General features: G+C 38.2%; 1 protein-coding gene across 2 annotated transcripts in view; it reads left to right on the top strand.

Moving 5' to 3' along the window:
* The window catches only part of G2e3 (G2/M-phase specific E3 ubiquitin protein ligase), a 43,153-nt gene that overhangs the window by 19,973 nt on the left and 6,078 nt on the right, over window positions 1-17,102 (top strand). For both annotated transcript variants that reach the window (XM_035445095.1, XM_027416293.2), the window contains 7 exons: window positions 848-964; window positions 2,916-3,040; window positions 3,146-3,275; window positions 3,654-3,722; window positions 4,624-4,931; window positions 6,854-7,035; window positions 9,415-9,587. In XM_035445095.1, the coding sequence (XP_035300986.1) occupies window positions 848-964; window positions 2,916-3,040; window positions 3,146-3,275; window positions 3,654-3,722; window positions 4,624-4,931; window positions 6,854-7,035; window positions 9,415-9,587 (1,104 nt within the window). The remainder of the gene's footprint in view (window positions 1-847; window positions 965-2,915; window positions 3,041-3,145; window positions 3,276-3,653; window positions 3,723-4,623; window positions 4,932-6,853; window positions 7,036-9,414; window positions 9,588-17,102) is intronic.

The following is a 17,102-nucleotide window of genomic DNA, read 5'->3' as shown; positions in this document are numbered from 1 at the left end:
AAGTAGCCATGTCACATGATCAAGTGCCTTCTCCCAGATGGCCAGCTCTTGAGAAACAGGCACTATGGTGTCAGTGTCTCATTAGCTGATGTGTCTCTTAGTAACTCAGATAAGTCCAATTCTGGTGATATGTATAGCATCTTTAAGTTGGTATCCATAGATAATCTAAGACAGACTCAATGGGTTTAAAATAGAAAAGAAGAATTTTAGTGATGCCATAAATAAGATGAGAAATCTCAAGCAGTGATTAATACTTGAAAGTAAAAATTGTACCCCAGTCCTTGGGAGGCTTAAGGTGTATAGGTCAACATGGATTGTGAAGTGAGTTCTAGGCTTGCTTGGGCTAGAGTCTTGGGTCAGGGAGAGGAAAAAGAAACACCAAAACAAACACACTTAGTAATCCCGGCATGTGATCCGGGTGGTGGTGGCACACACCTTTAATCCTGGCATTTAGGAGGCAGAGGCAGGTGGATCTTTGTAAGTTTGAGGCCAGCCTGGTCTACAGAGTGAGTTCCCAGACAAGTCTGTTAAACAGAGAAACTCTGCCTCTAATGGGGCGGGATCCCAGAACTTGAGAACCTGGGAAGAGGTGGGACTTGAATTTGAAGTAGCCTAGGATATAACAACAAAAACCGGAAATGAAATACTAGAATAATAGAGGTTTTAGAAAATTCTGTTCAACTTTTCACTTAGTGTTTGAAAGTTAACTGTGAAACTGACTGTAAGGTAAAGTAACATAATAGATTTCTATGTTGAAAAGAACAACCTAAAAAGGTACTTTCATCCTTGTTTCTAAATTATTAATTCCGTCAGACCAACACACTTTTTGCATCTTACTTCATTATAGGGATGCATCTTGGGAATTAGAAGAAAATGCCTATCAAGAGCTGTTGCAGAGCCATGACCGCTGCGATGTTCGAAGATGTCATTGCAAAAAAGGGCGAGACTATAATGAACCCAATAGGTATTTCTGCAAGTTGCATTGTGTTTAGTTCTTCCTTACTAAGATGTTAGCTAAGACTGTAGGTTGTCTGGGTGTGAAATGCAGTTTTCCTCTTAGGGTGTTTTGAAGTTTTAACTTGAGATGAAGTATGTTTATTAATTGTGTCAATATATAGTCAATATAGGAAGTGTTTTTGGTAAACTTTCATGAGGTTATTCCAAGCTGAAAGCTCTTGTAACAAAGGGCTGAAGACTGGATGGGACTTTAGAGCTTTAGAGCTAGAGGTGCAAGACCTAGGGACCTATGGCTTTGTTTTACTCAGAAGCATTGCCGGGAGGTGATACAGGTGACTCCTCATTGTGTCCTCATGGTGGTCTCTGTGATTTTCTGTGGCCTAATCACTCTCTTAAAAATATGTTATTGTCCTGCTAATGTAGTCTCCCATAACTCAGGAGGGTTATGGTACAGGCAACTGTTGTAATGAAGGATGCTTGCTTTGTAACTGTATTCCTTCCATTCTAATAAGACAAAGGCAACTTAGTGTAGTATGGAGCATGGGTCTAAAGCCCAAGCAAAGTGAATTGGAAACCTCACCCTAAGACATACAGGAATATACGGTTAGGGAAATAGCCCTCTGTGAGTGGTTCATTCCACTTTCAAAATTGTAAAAGCTGAACATTTTATACAAAGAATGAGAAGGGGGCCTGGTATGTAGTAAACACATATTTTAGCTGCTATCTTCGTCATTGTGGGTGAGTAGAACTATTTTGAGGAGGCAGAGTCAGGCACCTATGCTCCACCCATTCACACTAATGTGGAAGATGCTTATGTATACAGGTGTTGGAAGAATAGCCATTCAACTTGCCACCCATGTTTCCACATAGAATATATCTGTTTCTGTACAGAAGACTGTGTACTCATCCCGACAGAAAGTGAGAGAAGCTTCAGTCCAACATCTTTCTAGTATATACTGTGTGCTGGCCAGTTTATGTCAACTTGACACAAGCTAATCCTCTAAAAGGAGGGAAACTCAATTGGAAAAATGCCTCCAGAAGATCCATCTGTACAGCATTTTCTTAATTAGTTGATCGGGGAGGATCACCCCAGTTTGGTGGTGCCATGGACCGGTAGTTCTGGGCTCTATAAGAAAGTAGGATGAGCAAGCCATGCAGGGCAACCCAATAGGTAGCACCATTCCATGGCCTCTGCATCAGCTCCTGCCTCAAGGTTCCTGCCCTGGGTTCTCTCAGTGATGATCCTATAAACACTTTCCTCCTCAAGTTACTTTTGGTCTTGGTGTTTTTATCACAGCAATCAAAACCCTAATAATACACCTATATGGAAATGTATATGGGTATTACAGGCACAATGGGTGACAAGAAGAAAGGAGCAGAGATGAGAAATAATATAATATGAGTCAGAAACAAACTATATTGGTTGCATTGCATGGCATCTGAAATATGTCAGAGCATTGTTTTTTATTTGTTTTGTTTTGGAAATCCTGCATACCTTCATATTGCAAACTTGTGTATCAGATAGTGAACAGTAATCTCTCTCTGAATGTAATCTATCTCCAAATGTAAAGGAAAATATTTTTCTCCTTATAAACTTTTCTGATATTTATATTCTTTGTATATATGTATATCAGTATTCATTTAGGTTTTTAAGTTCAGGATGTTTAGAGGAAGAGATTATAAACATTAAATGAAGAGAGAAAATACTTTAGAATCAGATGTGCTATGGCATTCCAATAATCCAAGCATTTGGGATGATAAAGTAGGAAGGCCACTGGTCACGGCCAGTCTGGAGTGCCTAGCCAGACCCTGCCTCAATCAGTACTTTCGTGGGGCATAGTCTTTTCCTTCCTTTGGTAGGTTGGTGTGGTGTATGACAGAGGGCTGGATTTAGGTGCTAATCTGAATGACATCCAGCATGCACAGAACATGCAAATATACTATTTTTATGTCCTCAGCAAATGGGAAGTAAAGCGCTGTCAGTGTTGTGGTTCTAGTGGAACACACTTAGCCTGTTCTACACTACAGTCACTGGAACAAAACTGGGAGTGTTTGGACTGTAGAAGAATCACCTACAATTCAGGTAATAGTTTGTAAGTTTGAACAAAGTTATTTTTGTTCAAGTGTATGTTCTTGAAAATGTTTATGTAAGTTTCTGTTAAGCTAACCTCTGGATTTAAATATGTAGATTTCCGAAAGGCCCCCAAACACCCGTTAGCCAACTCTACTAATGTGACAGTTACTGATTGCCTGTTGGAAGAGTCATCACCTAAGCTCCCCAGACAGTCAGCTGGAGCCCAGCATAAAGAATTGCTGAGGTATGTGTATTGATTTTAGAAAAGTCACTTTGAAAATTATTACTTAAGATGCCAGACACACTTAGTTTATTAGCTGATCATACAGTTGTATGATTTTCAAACTGTAGGACCCAACATGGGATGCATGAAGTCAAGGAAGGGTGGGAGGACATAGAATACCTTGGCAAGGTCACATACTGGTAGCGACATAATGGATTTGAGACCAGCCTGGGCTATATGAAAGTCTGTATTATAAAGGAAGGGAGGGAGATAAGCAAGGTATCAGGCTATATTAATCAATTTTAGTATTTTTCTCCTTTTATACTGAGCCATAATATAAGATATTTTAAAGATTTTAAGCATCCTGGAAAATATCTTTACAACATTATTCAATTACAGACTAAAGCAAGAAGTTCAATTATCAAGCACACCGTGTCCCTCTATAAAAGAGTCCTGTTTAACACAAAGGTTGGTTTCTTGATTTTATAACCATTGGTTACTTTATATATAGTTAATGTCAGGGGCCTTAAGCAAATAGTTTCTCTTCGCTAATTCAACTGGAAACTATAGTTATTTTTATGTTAGAATGATTCATTGTTTGAACATAATTTTAATATTTGGGTTTCCAAAGACATTGCACTAGAGAAACTTGACTGTTTCTGTTTCAGCATCTAGTTATATGCTTGAAGAGCAGCATTGACATTCCCAAGGAGCAAGGAATCAACTGCTATAATAAAATGTGGCTGCAATGTTTGGGGTAGGACAATGTTATAGAAAGATGATCCATGTACATTGACTACATTAGTTCTGCCTGCAGATGGAAAATCTGGGGCAGAAAGAAGTTAATCTAACTCATGTGCTTCATGGATGCTAATACACAGAGATTTTGGTAGTGCAGACGTGCCTGGGGGCTCAAGGATTTGCATTTGTAACTAGTTTACAGATGATGCTGTTGGCATAGATGATTAGATTGAAAGATATTTAAGGGAACATGAGTTCGGTTGATAATATCTGCATTATCAGTTGTAGCTACACTATTGAGAATACATTATTGATACAATCGAGTTATTTTAGCTATTGGCCAGTAAGTAATATTTTGAATTTCATACCCTTAAATTTGAGTCCACTGAATTAGATATTCAAATAAACTTCAATGTTAAGTGATTATAAGTTGGGGTTAGATTGTGGGAATTTAAAAGTAGATAATCTGATAAATGTTTTGGTTCCAATATCATCAAAAAAAAAAAGCTGTCTTTTTAAACTTAAAAACAGAACAAACAAAAAGAACTACAACTTTAATGTTGTATAATTGTTGTTCCACAGAATTTGCTTTACAATAATGATCTTTATTTGAATTTGTGTTTTCTAGGCAAGGCAGCAAATTTAGGAGAGACATTTCAACAATATTGCTAGAGTTAGGATTCCAAATTAAAAAGAAGGCTAAGAGATTACATATCAACAAAGCCAATGTGTGGAGGAGTACCTTAGAGCAGTTCCAGAGTCAGAAGTTTAACCCTTCATACACCATTGAAGTAATGTATGTTAGTGAAAATGATAACTTGGGAAGAGAGCATCCTGGATCAAAGCAGGAATTTCTGAGCCACTTAATGCAATATCTTGAGACTTCATCTCTGTTTGAAGGGTCTTTGTCAAAGAACTTGACTCTAAATTCTCAAGGTAACTTTTTATTATTATTTGTACTGAAAATAGCATGTATAGCAAAAAAACAAGATAGATGCTTGTAATTGATTCTTTAGTTATATCTGGAATAAATAATTTGCATTTGTTATGAATGAGAATTTGCTATTTTTGAAGGAAGGATTCAGAATATCTGGGGTTGGAGAAATGGCTTAGTGGTTAAGAATGCTTGTTGTGTTTGCAGAGGACCGGATTTCCAGGACCCATGTCCAGCAGCCCTTAAGGTAGCTTCAGGGTATCAGCACCTATGCCGCCCTCCGGCTCCTATACTTTTTGCAGACACATAGGTGACATGTAATTAAAAAGTATTTCATAATTAAATATCTTAATTTAAACTTCATTTTCTTGAATATAATTTGACTAGCATGACCAGATGAAATGGATAATTATTGGACTCTTATTGTTCATTCTTTTTCTTTTTTTTCGAGGGGCATTTGTTGTTGGTTTTTTTTTTTTTTTTGGTTTGGTTTGGTTTGGTTTTTCTTAAGAGTTTTCCTAAAATAAGGAAATTAAAAAGGAGTAAGATTTTTTTGCATTTCAGTCTCTTCCTTTATCATTGCCTGATGTTTGAATATTTTTTGGTATTTATAATATAAACAGTTTAGTTCTACCCCTTCCCCACAATTAGTTATGTTAACTTATTAACTCAAGGTAGCTTTGGCACAATGGAAAGCACAGAGCTATAAGCTATAAAACCTCAATTCAAGTCTGCATATATCTACCTAGTAGTTTTCATTTCCATTAATCTCCCTGGATTTAGGTCTTTTTTTAAAGCTGTAAACTAGCTACAAATAAGATTATTGTTGAAGATTTAATATTACTTATTAATAAATTGTTTTGAAGAACGAGTATAAGTATAAACTGACATTTACACATCTTTCTTACCCATCATTATTGCTAAAACATTGTAGATAACTTTTTAAAAAAGTACTTAGAGCTATGAGTGTGTGGTATGGTAGCAAATAATACTGTTGGAAGTAAATCTCACTTCTTGTAAGATAATTAATATCTGTCAACAACCTTAACTGTTCATATCCTTTGATTCACTAATACTATATGTTATGAAATGATCTGATCAGATCATGTATTTTAGCAAGAATATGTAAATTGATAGTGATTTCAACATTATGTCTCAGTTATTTGTATGACATTTTTGTCACATAACCTACATAGCCAGGAGTAAGGAAGGGATGCTTTGTACTATAGTATTTTCTAGTATCAGGCATCTAATAGCTATAGTTTTTAACTCATTCAAGTTTGAGAGAATTGCACCATATAGCAGAAGCCAATATATGTATATTTGTTTGTGTGTGTGTGTATATATGTGTGTGTGTGTGTGTGTGTGTGTGTGTGTATGTGTGTGTGTGTATATACACACAAAAATAAGCCAGAGGATTTATATTTATTGTGATACAATTAATTATAGTCACATTTTAAAAGATTTCATTTTTACTTCATGTGAATGAGTGTATTGCTTGCAGGTATGTCTGTGCACCACTTGTATGCCTGGCCTTCAAAGGTCAGAAAAGGGTGCCAGGTCCCTTGGAATTGGAGGTATAGGTGATTGTGAGCCACCATGTGGATGGTGGAAGGTAAAGCCATGTCCTCTGCAAGTGTCTTAACTGCTGAGCCATGACTCCAGCCCCTGATTATAGGTATTTTGTTTTCTCATTCATTTACATTCTGTTCTACAATAGGTTATTTATATCCAGGGGGCAGCTTTTCAGTAGATTTCTAGGAAAGGTCCATATACAGGATGGTGGCTTCTTAAAGTTTTTTTACAAGTGTTTTTATTTTTAATTTTTAGCTATATAATACATTCATTTTAAATGATGGTTAATTTTATATATTCAGGTTTTTGTATGTGTTTTTTTTTTTCTTTTTTTGATCTGTATTTACAGCTCTAAAAGAGAACCTTTACTATGAAGCTGGAAAAATGGTTGCCATTTCTTTAGTTCATGGTGGTACTTCACCTGGTTTCTTTTCTGAAACTTTGTTTAACTGTCTTGCTTATGGACCTGAAAATACTCTACCAAGTTTGGCTGATGTTTTAGACTTTGATGTGGCACAAATTATAATCAAGGTAAGAAAAAATATCTGTATATTAAAATATAAATTACATTCTAACTGCATTTTAATATAAGTGGTAGCTCTGTTATGTCATCCGAAGAGTTCAGAACCAGGTTAGAAACCAATCTGGCCGGGCATGGTTGAACACGTCTCTACAAATCTCACCATTGAAGAGGTCAATGCTAACCCTAGCTACATTTTGAGAGCCTGTCTTTTTTACAAAAAGAAGGGTAAAAGTCAGATAGCTAGAGATGAACATTGTGCTAGGTTTAGTGCTAATAAGACCAGTATTTAATGTTACTTAGATTTATGGTCAAAGTGGCCAAGACTAGGTTGAGGCAAGTTCTTTAATGCACCCTGCAAGCAGATAAACTAGACTTTCCTGTTTGAAGGGTGACCTGAAGAGATGGATTTGTCTCACTAGTCAGAATGCTTGTCCTTCCTCCTATGAGAGATCCCAGGGTTCTCTGAAGGAACAGAAGTGATAGAATGAATATTTCTGTTTTGTTGTTGTTATTGGGTCTTCCTAGATGGCCCTGGTGGATGGCCTGGAAACTCGATATGTAGAACAGACTGGCCTCAAATTCAGAGACTTATCTGTCTCTGCCTTCCAAGTGCTGGAACTGAAGGAGGGCTGTCACATCTAGTGGGGCTTGAACATACATTTTAAAGATTTGCTTACCAGATGTGGTCCATGTAGTCCAACAGTGGCTGTCTTACACTGAAAAGGTAGAGAATCCTTTAGTTGTTCAGTATATAAGGGTGGATGCCTTAGCAGTCCCTGTCTGACACTAGAGTCCTTTGGTAGTTTTTTTTTTTTTTTTTTTTTGAGGTAGGTTCTCTGTAGCCTAAGCTGGCTGGCCTTAACTCAATCCTCTTTCCTCAGCCTCCCAAGTGATTACAGATAGGCATGTGCCACCAGGCCTTGCTAAAGTTACATCTATTTCTCAAAGGTTTCCTTTTATGTTTTTATTTATGCATCTGTGTGGGTATGCACACATGTGTGAAGGTGCCTACAGTGGCTGGAAGAGGACATCTGATCTCCTGAAGCTGTGTGTGCCACCTGATATGGGTGCTGGGAACAGAGCTCCAGTCCTAAAAGAGCAACAAGTGCTCTTTACTTCTGAGCCATCTCTTCACCTACCCTTTGTAAATTTTAGAATCTTCCTTTTATTTTCACTTACTATATGTGTGTTGCATGTCTGTCTTGGCACACATTGGTAAGAAGACAATACAGCTTTGAGGAATCAGTTCTCTCCCTCTACTCTGGGACCCAAGGATGAAATTCAGGTCTTCATCCATGTAAGAAGGATTTTACCTGCTGAGCATCTTGCCAGCACACTAATATGTTTATAAGGCAAAAGCTAATTCCTTCCCCACACCAAAGATTTTCTTTGCTTTTCTCCAGGACTTTTTGATTTATAAGAAAAGGGATAATTTTCATTCTTTCTTAATATATTTTCCCAAGTATATCCCAAGTTATTAGTATATAAAAGTGGCATATCTGACTTCCATTATTTCTAGTGTGACCTTTCCACCAAACTCAAATTTGTATTCTAATATTTCTCCTAATTCTTCCAAAAGTTCCATTTGGACTCTTTGCTCATTCATTTAGTCATTAAATACTATGTGTCCTGAACCGTTTTATTATTGAAGATAGAATACTGAATTAGTAAATATCTTAACCTCCGAATTTAAGTTTTAGAAAAGGCACAGAAGATAAGCATTAATGTACTATACTGTCATGGAGTTTGACAGTGTAAACATTTGTCAGTTTTAGAGTAGGAAGTAGCAAATTATTGCCCATAGGATTTGGTGGGTGTGGCATGTGTTCATGCCATAGTGTACATGATGTAAGAAGGCAACCTGTGGGTATTGATTTTTCTCTTTCCATCATGGGGTTTCCAGGATGGGAAAGGACCTCTCTAATATATTTCTTGGCATAATTTTATTCTACCCTGTTGTACTGAAGAGTTGAATATAGGGCTGGAGAGATAGTCCAGCAGTTAAGAGTCCAAAAGCTATATGCCTTCAATCCCAGCTCTTAGGAGGCAAATGCAGGCAGATCCTATAACTCCTGATCAGCTTGGTCTGCATAGAGGATTCCAGGTCAGTCAAGGAACTGCAATTATTGTCTCAAAAGACACACAAAAAGAGATGGTACTGCTTTCGGGAGAAGACCCAAATTAATTCCCAGCACACATGGCTGGTTGCTCACAACCACATGAAACACCTGATCCTCTGTAGGCACCCACATTCACAATCACAAACCCACACACATGCACACATTTTTAAAAATAATATGGAATATAAAGTGCATATCATATGAATTTTAGCTATCACTCAGAATAAATGGGTAAAGTGAGCCCAACATGTTTCTTCTGTGTTACAGATAAATACTGCAGCCACTATAAACAGTTTGAAGTCAGTAGTAAATGAATGCTCAAGTTACCTGGAGTTTATTGGATGTTTAAGACTTATAACATCACTAAATGATAAATACACATTGGTAAAAGACATCCTTTTCTACCATGTAATTCAGAGAGTCCAAATACCCCTTGAGAGGTAAGTTGTTTGTTTCTGTGTTAAAGATTCTACCAAATTACATTGAAAGTGATTATTTGGTAATAAACACAAATGCTTAATTTCAGAGAATGCTAATACTGTTAAAAATAATATTTTAAAGCTTATGCTCTTAGCATAAGTCCTGTTCCAATTCTGTCTAGAACTGCATGAAAATTTCTAATGAAAATTTCACTTAAAAAGTTGTAACCACTTGAACTAATACTATCTCTACTGGTTAATGTAATGACTGTTGAGCATCTCTCATCTGCTGGTAAAATAGGTACTAACCACTCTTTGGTTTGAAATACAGATCTGATTCTTACTCTTCCTAAGGGGTAATGGTGTGTGTGTGTGTGTGTGTGTGTGTGTGTGTGTGTGTGTGTGTACCTTGCATGTTATGCCTGGTGCCCACAGAGGCCAGAAGAGGGATTGGAATTACAGAGAGTTGTAGTCTGCTGCCTTGTATATGCTGGGAATTAACCCTGGGTACTCTGAAGAGTCATCTCTCTAGTCTGCTCTTCAGAATATTATTGTTGAAACCATTTGTCCCAATAATAACTTTTAAAAAGTTTGAGACTTCTCCCCAAGCTCTTCTCCACCTCCTACTTTTTTGAGACAGGGTCTCTATATAGTCCTGTGTTTTCTGAAATTAATTACATAGACTAGGCTGGCCTCAAACTCAGATCCTATGATTAAAGATATGTGCTTCTCCACCTGGCCAGATTTCCTCCCCTCCCCAACCTTTTTTTTGGGGGGAGGGGTGAGACAGGGATTCTCTGTGGGTTTGGAGGCTGTCCTGGAACTAGTTCTTATAGACTAGGCTGGTCTCAAACTCACAGAGATCTGCCTGCCTCTGCCCCCCAATTGCTGGCTTAAAAGGCATGCATCACCACCGCCCGGCTTTTTCCCCCTTTTTTATTTATTCTTCCCTCATATCCCAACTGCAATTTCCCCTCCCCTTCCTGTCCTTCCCCACAGTTTTCTCTTTTCCTACAGATCTTCTCTTCCTTTTCCCTTCAGAAAAGAGCAGGCCTCCCATGGATATCAACCAAACATAACATGAGGTACATATTTCATATTAAGGCTGTGAGAGGCAACTCAGTAGGAGGAAAAGGGTCGAAAAAGCAGGCAAGAGCTATTCAGGCTTCTCAATTGTCCTTTCAGCCTTGTGAGCCCCTGTGAGCCCAGGTTAGTTGATTTTTGTGGGTCTTTTTATGTTGTTCTTGACATCCACTGGCTCCTACAAATCTCCTTCCCTCTTTTCCACAGAATTCCCTGAGCTCCACCTAATGTATGACTGTGGGTCTCTGCATGTGCTCCTATCAGTTGCTGGATGAAGCCTCTCTGATATTTATGCTAGACTCTGGTGTATGAATATAGTAGAATATCTTTAGGAATAATATCATTAACTTTTTTTGTATTCCTGTTTGGTTCTACCCTAGGTCTCTGGCTTATTCAGCCTCTGGTTTCTTCCCCTCCAGGCAGTGTTAGGAATGGGCTTCCAAACCTGGTGTGGGTTTCAAGTTCTGCACCATCTTTATCCCTGCACATCTTGCAGGCAGAGCAAATTGCAGGGCAAATGTTTTGTGGCTGGGTTGGAGTTCCAGTCCTTCACTGGAAGCCTTGCCTTGCCTCTGTATTCCCCTATTGTTAGTAATCTTCTCTGGGGTCACCCTTATACCTTCTGGGTAGTTTCCGTTGCACTAGGTTTTTATCTCACTTCTAACACGTCCCCTCAATTCCAGTTTTATCTCCCAGTATTCTCTCTCTCCACCCCACCCCCACCTGATCCCTCTTGTTTCTATTTCCACTCACCCCCTTAAAAATTTATGTGGATATTCTTGAGTGTGTGTTTGTGCACCATTTGTATAAGAATACACAGAGGTCAGAAATGGGTGTTGGATCCCCTGGGCTTGGGGTTATAGATGATTGTGAGTCACCTCATCAGTGCTAGGAACCAAACCCAGGTCCTTTGCAAGAACAGTAAGCCCTCTTAACTGCTGAGCCATCTCTAGCTCCTCCACTTAAAAAAAAAAAAGTAAATATTTTACTACTAATATGTACATGTGTATATATATATATGACCACCCCATCAAACATAAGGTTATGAGTTGTTCAGCCTTACCATTCTTTTGGTATTGAGTTTCAAACAAATATCTGATATATCTTAATCCATTTCATTATGCTTGCTTATATCTTGAAGCTCTTCCTAGGATTACAGGTATCTTCCACCATACACATCTCAGTGTATCCCTTTAATCTTTGTTTCATTTGAGCTCTTCTGATGTTTGATGGCATGCTCTTCTAACCAGGTTTGTCCTGCTCCTTTGCTTTTAAGGCAATGTAACATCAAGGCTTGAGCCAATACATTTGGATTTAGCTACTTTTTTTTTTTTTTTTTTTTTTTTAAAGACTTAGGCTGGCCTCCAACTTCTTACATAGGTTGACTTTGAACTGTGTTACCCTTTCTTCTACCTCCCAATTGCTAAGGTTACAGATGTGTATTGTCACATCTGGATAATAACCCCAATTCAATCCTAGTTCTTAAGGATCCTATAGAATTGGGATCTCAATCTTCCTGATACTTTGACCCTTTAACACAGTTCCTTGTGTTGTGATGACCCCCAAACAATATATTTCATTGCCACTTCATAGCTAATTTTGCTACTGAATCATAATGTAAATATCTGACATGTAAGATGTCTGATATTTGACTCCCCAAAAGGGTAGTGATCCAAGGTTGAGAACTGCTGGACTAGAGGTGGCTCTGCAGTCAAGAGTATCGGCTGCTCTTGCCATGGATCTGATTTGGTTCTTACCACCACCTGTCGTCTAACAACCATCCAATGTCCTCTTTTGTCCTCTGGGCGCTGTGATCATATGGTGTACAGACATACATTTGGGCAAAGCATCCATACACAGGAAAAGAAATCTATTGGATTTTTATGTTTGTTTTTGTTGTTGCTTTGTCTTGTCTTGTTTTTAATGGATCCCAGAGAAGAGTACAAAATAATTATTTGCTTCATTTATTCAACATTTTAGAAACAGCCTCCTCAGAAACAATAACATGCCACCAAAACGAAGTTGTTTTCTTTTGCGCAGGGATGCATAGTCCTCAATATAGTCTCTGGGTTAGTGTTTCCCTTTTCAGTGATTTAGTTTTTATTGATTTGATTTTAAACTTTTACATAAATATTCATGTAGCTGTAAAATACTTAGCTCTCACGTATTAAATAATACCAAATAAGTATATACACATTTATTTTATTAGATGTATTCTAGCCTTCAGGCATCTTTTTCTGTTCTGTTTGTTTGTTTGTTTCTTTGGTTGTTTTGTGTGGGGCGGGGTTGTTGTTGTTGCTTCTCTAGATAATTGTTTCTCTGTATAGCTTTGACTGTCCTGGAACTCAATCTGTAGACCAGGCTGGCTTGAACTCAAGAGAACCTGCCTCTGCCTCTGGGGTGCTGGAATTAAAGGCCTGTGCCACCATTGCTGACTCCTTTTCTCCTTTTTAAAGATCTCTTTAAGAATCCATTATCTCTCCCACATAATCAATTTCATATGGGCATTTGGATTTTTAAAACTACAGCTTAGCACATAACTTTTACATATATCCAAATATTTTCTGACTCTAAGCTTGTGAGTCCTATGTATTTTTTTATTTTATTTTTATTTATTTATTTATTTATTTATTTATTTATTTATTATTTTGGGTTTTCAAGACAGGGCTTCTCTGTGGCTTTGGAGGCTGTCCTGGAACTAGCTCTTATAGACCAGGCTGGTCTCGAACTCACAGAGATCTGCCCGCCTCTGCCTCCCGAGTGCTGGGATTAAAAGTGTGCATCACCACCACCTGGCTAGAAGTAGATTTCTAAATGAGACAGATATACATATTGAGTTTTCCTCTAATACTTCACCTACTTTTTAGTAGGTCTTTTTCATTGCTAAGTATATACAATCATTATTCATTTCAGCCTTTTCTTTCCATATATATTATATAATATATATATATATATATATATATGAGTAGTCTAGTTACAGCCTATTAAATGTCTTTAAGTTAAAACCTGATTGATAATAGGAGTCACAATATCAAGAAACACGATAAAAAATGCCTGACTAATCCCGTCTTTTATGTAAAAAATGGCGAAAAATTGTGAAATTTAGGGAGGTAACCAGAGTCTAAAACAGCCCAGCCACTCCACAAATAAGGGCTTTGTGGGAAGGGTGTCATCTCCCAGAGCCTGGGGAAGAACAGAGGTGACAATTTCTGTAGTGCACAGAGCTATAGAAGTATGTTTCGTGGCTTTGTTGCTTAGCTGCAGCTTGTTGATGCAATTAGACAGAGGAGAAAGCCACCCAGAGCTTTGAGGGTGGGCAAGAAAGCCTTTTCAACAAAAGGAAGTTGAAATGGTTTCCCCTCGATGCTTAATTATTCACAATTCCAAAACTTTATAGGCTTTAAGTTCACATATGTTCTCACTTACCTTGTTAATCTGTTTGCTTGTACTGTGTTGCCTTTCCCTTTTCATTTTCCGTACTGCTTTTACTTTTTTTATTCACCTATGGTGTATTGTATGTATTTCTTGAAAATAGCAAAACTTCCCTCTTGTCCTAGCTTGGTTTCTGGCATTTTTATATGGACCACAAATTCACAGTTAATGAGCTTGGTTTTATAATGCTTATATCATGCCAGTTACTAGGAATTGAGCCATAGGTTTATATCAAAGCTTCTACTGCTTAAGCTCACTGGAAGGTTGAAGGTAAAGATGTTCTCACATTTGAGTGGAGAGTAAGGATTGGAGGAATAGCAAAGGAATTATTGAGGTAACCGTATCATTGCCCTGATTGGAAAGGTTTTGGAAAAGAAAAAGAAAAACAATGTAACAGAATGAATCAGATAGTATTTCCAGATCAAAAGTGATCATAGACTTCTGATTCTAAGTTAGATACTATAAAGTGTCTTGTCTTTATGCCTACGGAGTACAATTTCAAAATCTGTATGTTATATATAAAACAAGATGCCTTTGAAAAGTGGAGAAATTGTTGCATGAGTGCTAATAGGTCTTAGTAATAAAAACCCCAGAGTCAGATATTGTGGTGAGGGCTTGGAGCTGACAGATCAGAGAAGCAAAGCAGCTAGCCACTAGCTCCTACCTCTACCTCAGACCTAATGCGCGATCATGTATCCACAAATCCTGAGTGTTCTCTATGAAGTTTGAACTTCATCCTCAGACTGAATTCTCATACTGACTGACTGCCTAAACTGCCCTAAGCTCCTGTTGCCTCCTGCCTTATATTCCTCTCTGTGCCCAGCCAAATGCTTTCCTGTCTCCACCTCCTCATTGCTGGGATCACCTTTATGTGAGCTCTGTTTCTCTTTTAGACTGGATGAATTTCGTGTAGCCCAGGTTGATCCCTCTGCCTCTGTCTCCCAAGTGCTCGTCTCTATGGCTAACTAGTGTGCCTAGCTTTGCACTCTGATCTTCAGGGAGGCTTTATCTGGTAGATCGTAAAATGTTACCACAACAAATGAAGGCAGTTTTTAAAATTGTACAGTCCTGGTGATCCACCCTAGGACCTCAAGCATCTTGTGTGTATGTGCATGCATGCAAGTGTGTGCCACGAACTCATGCTCACTGCTGTAACTGTGCGCAGAGGTCATGGGACAACTTCACCTCTTTTTGAGGAAGGGTGTTTCTCAGGCCTGAAACCCCTTCCTACAGATCTTCCTACTTCCATGTCCTTAGGAATGGAAAAATAAGAGTGCACCACAACATGTGGGACTTTTATGTAGACTCTGGGTTGAGCATTAAGTCTCCTGCTTGCAAAACACTTTGCTGATTGAGTTGTCTCCCCAGCTGTTGAGTGCCTTAAAACAACAGATACTTGTTACCATAAATCTTGAGGACAGAAGTCATTCTGATATCTGATAGCTCTAGGCATCACTTGTTACTGATCTCTGACTCTCATTCGCTTTGTCTCTACATAGGTGCGTCTTTTCTTAGTGTCATTAGATTTAGTACCAGCAATACTAATCTAAACTGGATTATCTCATCTCAAAATCCTTACTTATAAGTTCTATTTGTAAATAAAAGTATGAGGGAATAGGATATGGAGACTATCATATAGTGTACTTCTGAATCAGTCAAGTTTTATTCTGGCACACTGCTGTGCCAGCAGTATGGAAAATGAATAGGGAACGTTTACCCATTTGTCATATAGACTGATTATAAGTATAAAATACTTATAAAAGACAAGATATGCTGAATAATTTGCAAAAGAGACTTCCGAGTAGGGGACAATAGGACCTGATAGCTAAGAAGGAAGGAGATGCAAGGTTGGCCTCAAAATGTAGCCAGGCTGCTTTGAAATAATGAGGCTGTTTGCTACTATTTATGACTCAGATTTTAGTACTAATGTGATTTGATTTCTTTGGAGCGTCCCAAAGCCTTTACTTCCCGATAATGTCAAACTCTCAGTGGAGTTTCAATATAATCTCTTGCGAGGGGTTCAAAAACATCCTGCTGAGAAAGTCGGTAGAGAGAGAAATCAATATTGCACATTATCCAAGTAGTAGTGTAAACAATCTGGTCTAATCAGCAAAAGTAATAACCTGGTCTTTGTATATTACAGAATTTACATTTTAAGTACATGTTCTGTTTTTTGTTCTGGCTGATGTTTTAATGCACTGTCAGTCTTTCAGACAAATTTGTTGTACAAATAAATATTTTTAAAAATTTATATTAAAATGTTTCTTCCTGCATTCTGTCTTTGTCAAATTCAAATTTTGATGTGAAGGCTTATTTCTCCCTTGTATTTCCCTTCAACTCCTCCCTGGAATTCCCAACACCTCCCCTTTCCAACTTTAGGGCCAGTCACCATCTCTGTCTTTAATCCCTCTTGGACCAGTTACTGCTGCCAATATGCTCATGCATGTGGGGGCATCCAAAGATAATTGACTATCCCCTCCCCACTTGTCAGCAACTGCCAGTGGTTCCTCAGCTAGTAGGGACCTGTGGGCCTCTCTCTTCCATGCGTGCCTGAATACAGGAATCAAGCAGGCATGTGAGGTCAGCAATACAATAGCCATGTCCTAGCCTGAGAGAGCTCATGTAGTCCTCGTCCCCATCTTCTGTCTCTGAAATACATGTGTCCCATTTAGGACTGAGCACTTAGTACTCTCAGCATTTTATCCACTGCAAAAATAAGCTTCTCTGATCAACATTGAGAACCCCCGATCTATGCCTATAAACATACATCTAGAAGACAGTTTTAACAACGTGACTGATTAGCAAAAAAGAAGTGCCCTCCTAGGGGCTATGGCATGGAATTTTGATCAAGTTTACAGTACCAGTCATCCTTTCTGCAGAGCAAGCCTTAAATCCACACAAAGTGATTGGTTGTCCCCCCACCCCAAAAAGCCTTGTCATGTGGTACCAATGAACACATCTTGCCTGGTAGCTTAGTATTGTGGCATACATGGCCTCATGCTAGCTGAGAGCATTGATGGC

The sequence above is a fragment of the Cricetulus griseus genome, chromosome 5 (assembly GCF_003668045.3).
Source record: "Cricetulus griseus strain 17A/GY chromosome 5, alternate assembly CriGri-PICRH-1.0, whole genome shotgun sequence".
NCBI classification, from domain to species: Eukaryota; Metazoa; Chordata; class Mammalia; order Rodentia; family Cricetidae; genus Cricetulus; species Cricetulus griseus.
The sequence above is the reverse complement of the archived record's forward strand: the minus strand, read 5'-3'. Positions and strand labels throughout refer to the sequence as shown.